Here is a 15654-nt window from a genome sequence, read left to right on the forward strand (position 1 = left end):
ATTAAAAATAAAACCCTATGTAAAATACATATTTTATTTAATGATTATTACAATTTATGTGGGAAATATATATATTTTTTCAATTATATATTCATTTCAAAGTTTTGTAAAAGTGTAAGAATTTATTTTTACATTTTACATTCACATGCATTGATAGATTTATCTGACTTATTTAAAAAATAATTATATTAATTAAAATAAATAAAAATATTTTTATTATAAAGTTTCAATTAAAAAATATATAAAATAAAATTTATTTTTAAATATAAAATTTAATTAATAAACTCAAAACTACCAAATATTTGTGTTAAATCATAATTATATATAATACTTTTATTTATTAATCAAATAAAATTTCAAATACTTATATTATAATTTGCAATTAACTTTTCAGATTCAATTTTACTAATAAATCTTAAAGGTATAATTATTTTATACAAAAATTAAAAGTTATGAATATAAATATAAATTTAAGTTTTTTTTTTTTTTCAATTAGCCTTTAATTTTTTACACGAGATTTGATCAAAATTGTAATTTGAGTTTCATAGTTGTAAACTTAAAACTCACTAAGACTATAAAAGAGTTGAGCTATTATAAGCAACTCGACAAAACCTTAGCTCTGCTTGATTTTTGGAGCTTATTTTCTAAATGAGTCAAGCATGAACTCTTTAAAACTCGACTCAGCTCAATACATTTACACTCCTACGAAATGCGGAGAAAAATGAGTTAGATATTCATTAAAAAGGAAAAAAAGAAAAAAAGCTCAATGTAAATTGCACGCAGCTACTTGACATACTCATTCAAGAAGTAAAATTGACTTGCAAAACAATTAAAATTCCAAACCCAAACATTACATGAAAAAAAGGAAAGCAGAAATGGAGAAGTCAGTTACCAACAGTAGTAATGAAAATACATTATACATCGTTTTGCCCACCCCTCTTCCAATAATATTTTAATTTCATTTGTGAGTAAAGACAAAACCTATGAACTCAACGCTCCGACCCTTGTGCCTGAATATCTAGGCAAGAGAAGGACCAGCAAAACTATTTACAGAAATTTCCTTTGCCAAAAGAGGCATATGCAAATGAAATTCAGAATGCAAATAATGCGAGAACTCTCAGCTTGCTCTTTTCCAATCTTACCCTTTTAACAACTATAAAATAATAATAAAAAAAAATTAAAAAACCTGAAACCAAAGATGTGAAAACCACCAGCCAAGTCAATAAAGTATCATTGTACCTGGAGTTGGAAAAAAGAATGTGATGTCAGAGGCAAACTAAGAGAATCTAATCATTCAATGGAATGGGGTTGACGTTGACAATTATATATATGCCTAATGGAATTTAATTTAAATAATTCAGAACTTGTTAGATGACTCGGTAGGGGGTTCTAGAAGGAGAGGGAATGAGAGATATGTTTTCTGGTCAATCGAGTCAAAACTTACCTTTAACTTCTCAATGCCTGGAATAAACAAAAAAAAAATTGTACAGGCCCTGAGCTTGACATCACCACTCAAACAGAAGAAAAATCAGTGTTGTGCCCAGCTATGGCATCTTCAATGCCTGTTTCAGTTGTGCAAATGCTGAAGGATGCATTCTACCAATGACTGAATTAAAAGATTCACCATGAAAGGCAGCACATGTCTGAAGGTTGTCTCTCACAGAGTTCTCTAATGATAACTGATTGATAGGGTCCAAAATTTTGATCTGAGAAGAAGAAAAAACTCATTAGGGGATAACCATGCATCACAACTGCCATGCATCACAACTGATTCCTTCATCAGAATTCAGAACGTAGGTATATTCCCAGAACGTTCACCTGTCTTTTTCGGAACTCTTTGCTAGGAACAATGCCCTCACCGTGAGACATGCTGGAGCCCATGTTATCACCACTGCCATCCAATGTAAAAGACAGAAGGAATTGTCAACTCTGAAGTCTAAACTAACTGATCACAACAAACAAATCAAGCTAGATTCATAGAAGATGTAACCTGGACTCCTCCTCAGTTAAATCATCATTTCCACCCAAAATTACACTTGTACATACACTGCATGAATTAAATTAAGTCATGAACATAGGTAAAGGAAACTCATTCAAAAAATTTCAAATTTCAACATTGATCTCACACCTGAGGATCTGATCCAGTTTATCAAGCACTTGAGGCAGTCTTAGAGTCAAAATTATTGAAAGGGCAAAACCAAATATCTTTCTTTGGTTGGAAGACGCATTATCTACCTGTACAAAATAGTAAAACAAAGCAATGACACTCAGCAACATCATCATTACAAGAACATATACCTTGGGAAACTAATATCAATGGTATATCATAAGCACACATTTCCTTGATACCAGAGATAACATGGATAAATTTATTACAACTTAGTGAAGTCTCCTCAATTATATGAAACTATCATTAGTTTTTGGAATGGGCCATAAATTTGGGTGTCAATTGTCCAAAATAAAATAATGTATACACTTTAGAATGATAAAACAAAATTAGAAAAGCAAAAACTCCAACAATCATTAGGAGGTATCCCATAAGAAATTCACGATGCACTGACCTTGTCAAGCCATATGTCAACCAAACAAAGAAGTATATTTTCTTCAACTGCAGCACCTGCTTGCTGGAGGAGCAATTGAAGTGATGGTTCCACTACCAATTGGCCCAGGAAATTGGTATTCATTACCAAAATCCTAGCTAGGATTGCAGCAGAAGAAGCTTTAACTGCTGTCTTGGAAGGATCAAGATCATCTCCTCCACTCAAACATATTACAATAAGTTTCTAGCAACAAGACATAAAGTGCAATTAAAATTAAAATACATCTGAAGAGCATCATGAGACATTATTTATGTATTTAATTCCTTATGAATCTAAGCATACAAGGAACTGCACTTACTTGTAATGTGCTGCTGATCAATGGGGGCACTTCTATTGGAAAACACTGCAAATCAGCAAAGTTAACATGGATAAAGCAACATTTTGTGCAGAAAACACAAGAAACCACTTTTGATTTGCAGTACTGGACTTTGGTGGTATTACTCTTGAAGACTCTTTTCCATTTTCTGGTTATGTATGGAACAAGAAATAAAACCACATTATATTTATGTACAGTTTTAGCATTCAAGGACACACTCTTAACTGTGGGAGGAGGCCAGGGCTGTGCCAGAAACATTTAACCATTATCACGAACAATTTTAGACACAAAGAACCTGATTTCTCCATGTTTTCCATAGCAATTGAAAGCATCAATTCATTCACTTTGATGAAGTATCAGTAACACTTAAAGCACAAGTAAGGAAACCACTGCTTCTCCATAGTATTTTTCAATTAAATTTCATCCATGAAGTGAAGCAACAGGAGAATGAATAATTTTCTTAGTAACAGAAAAATAAATGGTAAAAAAGGAAAAATTGGCACTATAAGCTATATTAATTATTATTCTTTTTCCCACTGTGTGCATTTTCCAATATTCATTCTTTTCTCATTCTCTACCTCTCCCCCAATGCACTCACACACACACACACGCAAAGTAATGCTCTTTTTTGAGATTTAAATATAACTATATTTTGATAATTGATATGGATGGACACATATGTAGGCCATTTGGCTCTATCCTGCTTGTTCTCAAATGTTACTGTCACCTTTATAGAGGGAAAAGCAGAGTGGGGAAAGATATAATGTGTCTTTCCGATTGGCCCAAATAGATGACATCCTACCCTCATCATAACATGTGAGCTTTAATGATTTAGCTTAATAAATTAAAATTTAATAACCACATTAAGTGATAAATTCAGTGACCATGGATGAAAATTAATAGCTATGTATTAGATAGTGTACTTTTTGGATAAACAAACTTCCACTTAGAAAATCCGCATTGAGAAGTTCTAATTGTAAGTACCTGTATTAATATATCAATGACAGGAAGGGTTGAAAGCAGGCCTTTATCATTTACATTTCCAACAATCAAATCAAGAAGTTTAGCTACACTGGAAGCATGCATACTTAGAAACTCAGTTCCACCCAGAATTATGTAACTCTCAATAATACTGACAGCAACCTGCAATTTTCAATGCAAAACAAAATTCAGAAAATGATGGCTGAAAAGGAAAAAGCAGCATGGTTCAGAAGGATGCAAATTACAAAACAGAAACCTATGAGAATCCATATATGGATTCATTATTATTGTTTCCACATCCAATTAACAGATGAAACTAGCAGCATTGCATATAGATGCAAATGAGTGAACAATATTCTCTGGTCACTAATCCAGTGAATCTAAGTCAATAGAGCAGGATCAGATAGCAAAAAATATTGACCCACAAACAAAAGAACAATATAATGCACATGTAGAGTGTATGATCCAATGTGGCAAACCTGCAAGTGATCAAAACTTCTTTCCATGATTTCCACCAGACATGGGAAGTATGTTAATAGTTGAGGCACCATTGTAGGAGCATGTGACAGTATGGCTTCCCACAACTACACAAGTAAGCAAATTGCAATTGTTATGAAATCACTAGAATTGAAGGTGGTCATTGAATATTCTCTCTCTCTCTCTCTCTCTCTCTCTCTCTCTATCCCCCCCCCCCCCCCAAAACAAGATATCAAAAAAGTAATAGTAAGCTAACCAGCATGCTGTCTTCTAGAAGATTGAGTTCATCTGGGCTATTTATATCAATTCCCTTTTGCAGAATAGGCAATAGCACATTGTAGCAACTGGGTGACTGATAACCAAGTGCAACCACAAAGTTCCTCAGAGCAATGAGAAGCTGAATCTGTAGAAGACTCTCACCAGAAGATTCCTCCCAAACCTTTCAAACAACAAAATAAATGTCATTGAAAGGCCAAACTACAGTAATGCATAATAAGACTATTCCGAAGAATTGCTGGACAACTAGTCATCTGCTTAATTTCATACAAAAACAGTGTTTTTCCTGACATATCTGCTCAGTAAGCCAGAAACAATTGGCTCACTTAAGCAGAAAACAATTTTTTGATGAAGATGTCCTTGTCAACATAAACAGGCATATGTATAACACCAAGCCATTTTAGCATTAAAACCAGGATGTTATAACTATTATAATTTCAATACCTTCTGAAAAAATTCCACCAATTTGTTTGCAAATGGAATGACTTTACTGACATGTCCAATAAGAACAGAGATCAAATTCAAAACCTGAACCTGAAATTCAATCAAAGAATAAAAGGAACTTTAGTTACTTCACCAAGAGTACGTCTAACAGGGAGAATAGCAGGATCTTAATTGAAGTAAAAAATAATCCAAAGTATATTTTGATTTTGATAGCTGATGCATTTAGACATTTAGCTGATTTTGACGTCAAACTAAATAATTTTTAGACATTTAGTAAGATCAAAAGCACCAGAGAGGAGCAGATGCAGGAGGGATGCATATCTTCTGTATGACAAATTCCCAAGAATGCTCCAACAGGATCTAGTATTTTCTCAAGTTCTTTGCAAAATTCTCATATACAAATCGGCAAATTTGAAAGACTGGAGATAAATGTCAAGAACTTATTATCCACAGCCAATTTTAAATTTTTGTTGACGTGAGCATCACATCCTCATAAATGATCTAAAATCATATTATGTAAATTCTGGATAATATCGCTCAGTCTCACAGTGCAATATCACACGTAAACTATTATAATTAGAAAAGCAAAGAACCAATGACTATTAATCATGATGGAAAAAGTGTCCAAGCATGCACCATCATCAACCAGACCATATTACCTTAGAATCAAACTCCTGAACCTCCTCAATCAACTTAAAACATGAATCCCAGCAAACAGGAAGAAGATCCCCAAAATCTTTCTCTGAGAAGTTTGCATCTTCAATATGTGAACACAAAGATCGACAAGCTGCCAGCTAAACAGTTAATGCACAACATTAGTAGTTGAACAGCACTAAAAAATGGAAATAAAGGAGAGAACTATCAGAAATTTCATAAATTTATTTAAAATTGGGAATAAATAAAGAAAGCAGTAGGAGATATCATGTGATTGGTGGGGTGGGGGGGGGGGGGGGGGGGGGGGGGTGGGGGTGGGGTGTGTTGTAAAAATTTTAAGGTACTGCTCCAGTTAGACACATGGAGGTGGACTCGTGGGAACCAGTCGCTTTGTGTCTGACAGAGCACTGCTCCAGGAATACATGACAATCTCATTAAAAGAGGTGAATTTATACACCATACCCTCACAGACAGGTCTCTATCTTGTAGCAGTCTGATCAATCCACAGTATACTGGCCTCTTTATGTCATCTTTAATCTGCAAAGAAACAAAGATAATAAATCATTTATATCAAATACCTTCCAAATCAGGTTATTTAACAGGGACATTATTAACATAACTTTTTAAGACAGAATGAACAATTATGATACTACAACCACCAAAACGATACTCATGGACAAGTACCGACTAACAGGTATGAATACCTGGGTAAAGCCTGGGCTGCCAAATGTAGCTCGGACATTTGCCCTAGCAGACCAAGTAACAATACTCGCCCACCATATACCCAGATACTCGCCCACTAGGAGATAAGGATCCCACGATCCTCACTAAGTTTACAGTCCTAGTACTCGTAGGACTCCCAATCATGTTGGACTCCTAGTCCTATCCTAATATTAACACCCAATATTAAAACCTATATAAAGGCCACCAGGTATGAACGTCAACCTCTTAATCCCATTCTCATTCTTATTCAAGTCCAATTCTCTATGCTGACTTAAGCATGGGAGTGGCGGTCAAGTAACCCACTCGGCATCTCTTGTTGTTACCTTGCAAATCCAAGATCCGTCGACCATACCCGCAAAAGAGGAGAATAACATCAAATCAATTGAGTGTTCATATAGGTATTGAGAACATGTTATTTTCAGTGGCACACAAGCATATGTGAAATAATTTTACATCAGTCATTCATTAGGAGAAGGGCCATATTAATACAAATTCTATTGACTACCATTACATTAATCATCATAATGAGAATATAAATCCACAAAAGAAAAAAAAAAGACAGATGCAATCACACTTTTCTGGCAAAAATGACACATGCTGTCTTTAGAAATAGGGAAATTTGTAAATAGTTCAAGGTTTGTATCATGCAACAAATACTGGTACCTCAGAAACCCATTGTCCCAGGATTAATGCAACCTTCCGATGGATGATACGCATATTTGGATGATCATTTGAAAGTTCAAGGGATAAAGCACCATTAAACCTGCCATTAATTGTTTCAGGGAGAAGAATAGGTCATTTTGTAACCTACAAAATATAACATCAGGAAGGCTAAGTTTAAATGCACAACTGCTAACAAATCAACTAATGCAATTGTAGCATTTTTATCTCAGAAAAATTCAAACCCTTAGTGATGATACAAAAATAGTGACCTAACTATGATATTCTATCTTGTAACTTTGTTAAAGCAGAAAAAATTCCCAAACAATGGTGATGAAGAAACAAATGTGTTGAGATCTGTGACTGCAGTTTTTCCAACTATGCAGCCATGTTCTCAAAATACTTCCCTTCCCATGCATCAAGCTTCTTTTTATGCTTCATTGAAGATGAAGCAGATACTAAAAGCATGTTGGACAAATTAGTCATCCTTAATGATGGCCTTTTGCAATCATAAATTTATGAATCTGTAATTGGGTTAAACATGTTTAGCAGCCAGTAGAAAAATTATTTTTTAATAGAAGAGCACAAATATAATATATAAATTTAATTTTCTGGCATGGGACACAGGATGCTTACTCCTAGTGACAAATGACTATTGCCAATCACCATCTTTAATGTGAAAACAATCAATTACAACTAAACTAATTCATAAAAGTTATATGGATTGGTGAAAAAATAGAGCTTGCAAAACAGAGAATGGATATACCAATCTTTGAAGCTTAGATAGTTTGAAAGTTCATAGTAAACATATGCAGCAGCACCATAAGCAGCATCTTTAAGAAGCAATCCAGGAGTGATCTCAGTAACTGATGATGGGCAACCATTCATTGCTTCTTGAAGGATGGACACCACAACAGGGCCCAACAACTAAAAGCAATAATCAATAACAAATAAGCCAACTCTTACTAGCATTCAAAGAAGATTTTAAGGATTAATGATGTCTGCAAAATTGTTAAAGATCCATAAAAAGTTGAATTTCACCTACTTGGCTATAGTTTTCAAACAATACAATGTACAAAGCTTCAGCACAAGGCCTCAGTTTTTCAGTCCACTGAATCACATCTTGCTCATGATGGAAAGATTCAGGGTACTGGTACCACTCTTCCAAATCACTTGCTGTTAGAACAAAATACCTGTCAAAATACCAAAACTGCACTTTTACTCAAAAAAGTTTAAAATTCTTAAAGATATTTAGTAAGATCAAAGTAGCACAACAACATGGGAAATTTAAGACCACAACACATAAGTATATGACAAATTATCCACCAGCGTTCGTAAATGATCAGAAATGAGAAATGTCAAACAAGTGCTCTGGCTCCAGTCAACCAGTATTCAATGATGAAGTCACAGATTTTTCCCCTTGCAGTAGTTAAAAGACCAAAGCCTTATCACAGTCATTATAACCATCCATTTTGGTTCCACCATAACTTGCACCCCAGAGTTACAATATGGTTGGGCAGATGATCACTGCCATACCAATGAACATCTGTTCATTACTAGGAGAAGGATGCAAGGATGGCTAACAATCAAAATACACATATGCAAGCAAACACAATTAGTTGCATATTCATATTTAATCAAATTAAGTTTGCATAATCCAATAACATGAATGATGTCTTTCAAGTTATTCCTTTAGGATAATATGAAATGAAGCACATGGCATCTAGTGGAACACGTAATATGCATCCCACATCCTTAGTAGTGATCTCAAATATTTTCTCCAAACTTGTATAAGAAAAAGAATAAAGTATATTAAAAAAAGCTAAATTGCTGATTTGTTATTGTGATAGTTGAAGCAAAGACTTTGCGTCAAAGTGGAGAAACTAGCAATCAATAATTGAACAGCTATTGAGAACTGTTTGCAGTATTATCAATAATTCTTCCGATGGTAGGAGGGAATTCACAAACAAATTGGATATTCTCACCCGAACAAACAAATGTGACCATTCACTCAATCAAACTAGGATACATTCACCTCATGTACCTCAAACTTTGAGAAATATATACAAAGAGTAGGTTCTAAGGAAACTACTGGAGCATAGATCAGAGTACCATTACCTTCTTATTAATACATTGCATAAGAGTATTAAGCGTTCACTAGGAAGAAGGGAAGTCAGAACACCACGAACAGCACTTGAAATATTTTTTTTCATCTGCTCTAGGGTAATTGCATTTTCATCCATCACCCGACCACTAAGAATTGGCTTATATTCCTTACATTCAAGTACACACTTTACCATTACCATACACTGAATCAGGAACTGCTCAAATGATAATAAATCAGGCTCAGGATCCACTATCTTGTTTAAACAGAAATCCATGACAGGTGGAAGGACAGACTTATCACCAAATGAATAAGGATGTCTGCCCTGAATTGTGACCAAAACCTTCATCAATTTTGTACATGCCCTCTTTATGAAGTCCCAAAATTGAGGATATCCCTTCTGAAAAGATGAATCTGCAAAACAAGACAACATATCCAAGAAACTAGTTTTAACACTAAATGTGCCAAAAAAAAAAATGAGGGGTGAGGAGTGTTTTTTTTTTTTTTTTTTTTTTTGGGGGGGGGGGTGGGTCGCGGGTGCAGCGCACAAAATGCAAGCTTTTCACCCAGCTCTCCCTAGATTAAGTATATGAAGATCAGATGGTTAGAAATAAGAGGTAAAATGACATATTCTCTTTGAAATTAAAGTGAAGGCAGGAAGACTATTTTTGTGTCACCCATGTACACAAGGAGCATAAACAGAAGAAAGAGAGATTATGTTCATGAAATAATTGTAATTTATAGAATGCAAGAAAGTAAAATCTAATTCATAGTTTTTCAAGTTCTTATTTGCATAATTGACTAGTTAGTTGCTAAATCTTGAGACTACCAGTTATATTTAATAATAGCATTTATTAACATTAGATTCAGTTCTGGCAACCACTCCACATGCAAAAACATTGAACTGCAGGACTGCCGACTGCTGACTAATTCTACATGTGAAAAAAAAAAAAATAGTAACAGGCTAAGAACAAGAGTATCAACTCACAGTATGGAAGCAAAGACTGAATGGCATTCAAGAGCGCAGGAGAGACCTCCTTCACTGGTTGGACCTCCTGAAAGGTATAGAAAGTTTAAAATAGAAAAAAAAAAAAGTCAATTGAATTGTAGCCTGCCAGGTTATGACAATAAAAGGAGCACCAAAATCTTAAATTCTCTCAGGGGGGGGGAGAGAGAGAGAGAGAGAAAGAGAGAGAATGCTAATAATTTACCTGTATGCATTTGGCATCACTTTGAAACCCTGAAACTATCAACTGGCGTGTTATCTTCAAACACAACAACCATCTCTCACTTGTTAGATAAAGTTCATCATGATGCTGCTTCAAAGCATTTGGATTAAAGCTTTGAACAAGTGCTGAGAAACCATGTAATATGGTCTGCACATCACTCTGCCAAAGGCGCCAGCAGTAATCAAAGAAGTGCGATGATATCTGCCATGGAAAAAGTTTGTGAATATATCATTCTTTTATACGAAAGAGAACTGTTTCTATCTGCTGCCGATTGAATAAGAGAGCACAAAAGAGGAAAAAACATGTGCAACATGTTCAACTGAAGATCAACGAAAAAACATGTGCACTGATAAAGAAAGACCTAACAACAACTGACATCATTACAAGGGAAATCATTATAAGGCATGAATGGTCCTTCTATCACACTTGTATAATCTCATTATGATTATAACTGGCTATTTATTCAAACAGAAACCAGCATAAAACCACATGAACTCATCAGCAAATTTTAAAAGAAGTTGGCTGCTTGGCTAGGTGAAAATCTTCATTCCCAAAGCAGAGTCATAGACTATTGAGCAGATGGGATGAAAAGTACAAACCATAAAGAATTAAAAAAAAAAAAAATGTTCAGTAGTTTTACCTCTGCAAAGTTCCTTTGGTCAGCAGTCAGACGTTTAGTGGACAATTCCTTCAAGGTCCGGAAGAGAATCATGAAAATCCTGTGAGAAGAAAGAACATCTGCTGACTGAAGCTGGTGTGCTAAGACCGAAAAGAGCTCTGGCCTAAATAAGTCAAGTCATACGATAAATGTGTATAGTTAGCCTAATGAACGCATTCAACAAATGATAATTTAGCTTGAAACAGGGGAGTAAATAAATACGTGTCACTAGGGAATCTCATAACCCATCAAGAACACTAATAAAATATTTAACTTCCTATCAAAAAGGAAAAGATGAGGAAGGGGAGTGAAGCACTCAATAATGCTTATCCAACCTAGTAGGGATCAGATTGTCAATCAGTTATGAGTTATGACCAACCATACTTCTTTTCACAGCTTGGTCTATGAGATTGTTCTTATTACCTTCAAGCTCATGCAGCTGAGATTCTGACATTTCCAACTTTATTAGCCTATTGAGAATTTTAACAACTCACTGACAAATGGTGCAAATGGGGATAATAGTACAGTTATTGTTCCACATCTATTAGAGGCCACTTTTAAAACATGAAGCCAATGTGCAATATTTTAACATTCAGCTAAGATTCTGACATTTCAAATCATACGGACCCCTTGAAAATGTGAAGGATGCACTGATAAATGGAGCAATCTGTGATATTAGTATATTTATTTTCCACCTCTATCAGAGGCCATGTTTGAAAGATGAAGCTGATTCAAGATACTATGGAACATCATATTTAAATTGTTTGTGGAAATCAATCTTGTCTGCACAACAATCAAATATTATAACTGCTGGCAACCACACCAGAGTGTTTCTGACAGAACTTATTGTTGGCAAACATGCAATTTCTCTTAACAATATTATCATTCCTAATTTGGCTTGTTGCAGCAAATTTCAACAAAACAGTAAGGGCACCAAAACTGGGCTCATAAATGCCCTTACAATACTTTAAAAAATTTATTGTGGTCACTATTGTGTCATTTTCTTTTTCTACTTGGTTGATTGATTCTCAAACAAAAATTCAAACCTACGTGAAAGCAGTAAAGCCTAATAATCATGGAGTTTAAAAATGTATGGATTGATGGTAATTGGAATTTGGATCACAATGATACATGGAACAAAACTAGGAAAACAAAACACGGGATAGTATGGAATGCTGTGATGAGATGGTTGACTTATTTTAGAGTATGCACTAAAAACTTGTAAAACAACATATGCCACTTTCACAATGTCATATATAATCTTCAAAATAAAGAACATTGCTATTTCCACCGCTTTATTCGATTGGCCTATTAATGTACAATTCGACATTACACATCGCGCATTTCAATAAATGGTAGTGATATCATTACATCTTCTCGGCATATCATTTGGAATGTTGAATATTGCATTGCAAAATACTCATGATTCATATTGCTGAATTAAAAAAATCCAAAGTGCGATTTATTAGGGGGACAATGAATTGGGGCAAGCCTAGGACAGAAAACCAATGATAGGGTTGCACAACCTAGAACATACACAAAAACATAGTTATTAAAGGCTCAAGGCGTACTAAGGTGCTAAAGAGTCCTGGAGTCTAGGCATAAGGCGCAAAGCCCAAGCGTGTGCCTGAGCGAGGTGAGGCGCAAAGTAAAAAATTTAAAAATCCATAAAAGTCAAATAAATGTAATGCTTTTTTTTTCTTTGGTATATATCTTGAATTGGCCTTGTTGGTTTGAGTTTAAATGGTAGTCTTTTTTGTCAATGAAAGTGTTTGCTAAAGATGAAAATAAAGAAGGCATGTCTTTCTAAAACCTTGTGCCTAGAACAAAGGCACACACCTAGGCGCATAAGGCGCAAGGGTTCGAGCATGGTGAGCCTTGAACCTGAGGCATGCCTGAGACTCGCCTTTAATAACTATGCACAAAATTAGAGTAGGCCAATGGATTTCCCATATTTTGCAATAAAACTACACCGCAGAAGTATGAAGAAACTGAACATTCCAACCCTAGGTTCTTCACTAGGCATCAAAGTGAATCTTCCTAAATCAAACATCACAAAAGCTTTTGGCTCCTTGTACTTTGAAATTCTAGTAAGCATGCTCAGTTGTAATTGCAGCAATTTACACTTTAAAGTCCTTAAACACGTAAGCATAGCCCCAAGAAGAAATAATAAAAGTGTACCATTCTTTGGGATAATCGAAGCGAGCGATTTTTGAAATGAGCACAGCCAACATTACAGCTATCTGTAATTATACAGAAACAGAAAGCACATTTAATTAGCCAATTCTAACTCCTAGAAATTAATAAATCACCAGCACATATAGTGACAAAAGAATGCAGCTTTTATACACTCCATCCTACACCAGAAACAAAAGTTAGAAAGAAAACTTTTTGCCTCAATGCGAATAGAAGGAAGAATTAAGAAGTTCTACAACACCTTCTCATTCTCTTCTCTCAAGTGTGACAATAGTTTTTGCCTCAAGTGGTTTTTTTCCTCACTGCTTATTCCCCTGCACACAGAGCACATAACATAGTATATGCATTAACAACTATCACCAACTCCTGTGGATGCCGTGCACTATTATAAAATAATCCAAAGATTTCCAACGAAAAACGAACAATAACATGGATACGAGCTTGCAAATAACTTGACCAATAACGAAAGAAAGTATAAGAATAGTAACACTCTCTTACGAGGAATCGCGCCTGTTCCTCCAATACCGATTGATACTATTTTTGAAATACACCGAAGCCAACAAGCGAACGTCCACCTGAGATGCTAAATCCTTTGCAGTTATCACTTCCTGCATTAACATCAAATTAAACTTGAATGCACAAATTCTGGACGCATCCACACGTCACACACACACACACACACACACACACACACACACACACACACAAATTCACAAGCATTACACGAAAACCAAACTAAAACCCTAGAAATGAAAGAATCAAAGAGAGTACCATTAGGCAAGAGCAGAAACCAGGTCTACTCTCCGACTGAGAGAGCGCAGCCTCGGCCGGTTTGCGAACGCTTTCGTCGCCGCTCATTGAATTAGCCAGCAACGAGTATACTGCTTGCAAATCAGAAGCTGAGAGAGCCATCGCTGAGCTTAAAAGTTCCTCGCACTGTAACTCTAACTATGAGATACCAATCAAAGAATCGGATCGAAGAATCTCTCGCCTAATGAAAATGGTTAAGCCAACAGTGAGAGAGGTTTTTAAATTAATTTTTGCTTATTATAATGATGATTGTGTTTTGGAGAGACTGAAATTTAGTGCTCAGCTTTTAAAAATCGACTTTTGCAGATTTGCTTCTTCTTCTTCTTCTTCTTCTCCGGTGTTGCTCTAAAGCACAAGACAGCAGGAGGAAATGGAAGCAAGAGGGGGCTGGGCGCTGTTTTGTTTGGCCGCAAATTATATTGCGCTAAGTTACTTTGGGAATTATGGTAATATGCGGACGAGTCTATCTTTTAAAAGTAGGACGGCTATCGTGTGGAAATGGGCCCACCGTGGGGTGCATGGCACTACGGCAATGTCCAAATCAATCCTCAGGGCAACGATATTAGGACACCATGTTTAAATAGCTATCCACCTGATATTCTGAACGTGATACCCTCTGTATTTTCTATTGTGAAATGACAAACATGGCATGTGTGTTTTTAATTGTTAATGTCAGGAATTACAATTTCAACTCTCAAGAATTATCATTTTTAATAAAAGTTTACAACGTATGTGATAACATGAAAATTTCCCTTCATTCAAGAGATTAGTATTAAGGGATAGTCTTCACAAATCTCTTAAGGGATAGTCCTTATGTAATATTACAAAATTGTTTGTTTGGCATTTTGTGCTTTTAAGGTAAAAAGTTTTTTAAAAAAATCAGTTTAGGCACCGTTAAAAAATATTATTTGATAAAAATTATGTTATTATTTTAGTATTTTATTAATTAAAATATATTAAATTTAATTTTAAATTATTTTTAATATTTTTTATTTAATATATTTAAAAAAATATATTTTTTTCAATAACAATTTCAATAACAATTTAAACAGTAATGTTAAATAGACAATGACTCCTTCGGTTTTAGTTTTGAATTAACCATTTTTGTGATTATATGAAAGAGTTGCAATGATATTCTTTTGATAGCTTTTTAAAGTGACCGCTGTATCTTTTGGTGCTTTTTTGTTCTTCGTTGCAACTGTCTTCTCCTGAGACATAAACTTCCTTTTGTTGTACTAAGGTTGCGACCAAAGTGTCTAATTCCACTAACCAAACTTGGCTTGCCTGCACCTCTTATTCTAGCTTTGCGTTCTCCATCCTTCTGTTTCACAATGGCAAAGTCAATTGCAAATTGGTTGAACTCTTCTTTCAGTGCCTCGTAAGAAGACATCAACTCCTTGTGCATTTTTTAACATTTACATGATTGCTTTCATCCTTCTCTGGCTTTGCTAGACCTATAAGCTTCACTTGATGCTCTAGTTGCAACTCATTCATATAGAAATTCATTTGACTAGAAAGAAAATGAT

General features: G+C 34.9%; 1 protein-coding gene across 1 annotated transcript; it reads right to left on the reverse strand.

The window, feature by feature from the left end:
• Positions 1-787: 787 nt before the first annotated feature.
• LOC110662749 (uncharacterized) lies at positions 788-14532 on the reverse strand. Its single transcript, XM_021821849.2, has 24 exons — positions 14090-14532; positions 13817-13926; positions 13560-13632; positions 13304-13365; positions 11105-11246; positions 10447-10665; positions 10224-10290; positions 9250-9649; positions 8177-8324; positions 7898-8058; positions 7135-7234; positions 6211-6285; positions 5754-5888; positions 5095-5184; positions 4631-4813; positions 4377-4481; positions 3901-4059; positions 2899-2943; positions 2562-2783; positions 2129-2235; positions 1991-2047; positions 1819-1891; positions 1445-1706; positions 788-1239 (listed from the first exon to the last, which is right to left on the reverse strand). The coding sequence occupies exons 1-23, from the start codon at positions 14228-14230 to the stop codon at positions 1545-1547; spliced, it is 3036 nt and encodes a 1011-aa protein (XP_021677541.1). The 5' UTR covers positions 14231-14532; the 3' UTR covers positions 788-1239; positions 1445-1544.
• Between the last annotated feature and the right edge of the window lie 1122 nt (positions 14533-15654).

Source organism: Hevea brasiliensis, chromosome 3, assembly GCF_030052815.1.
Source record: "Hevea brasiliensis isolate MT/VB/25A 57/8 chromosome 3, ASM3005281v1, whole genome shotgun sequence".
Taxonomy (NCBI): Eukaryota; Viridiplantae; Streptophyta; class Magnoliopsida; order Malpighiales; family Euphorbiaceae; genus Hevea; species Hevea brasiliensis.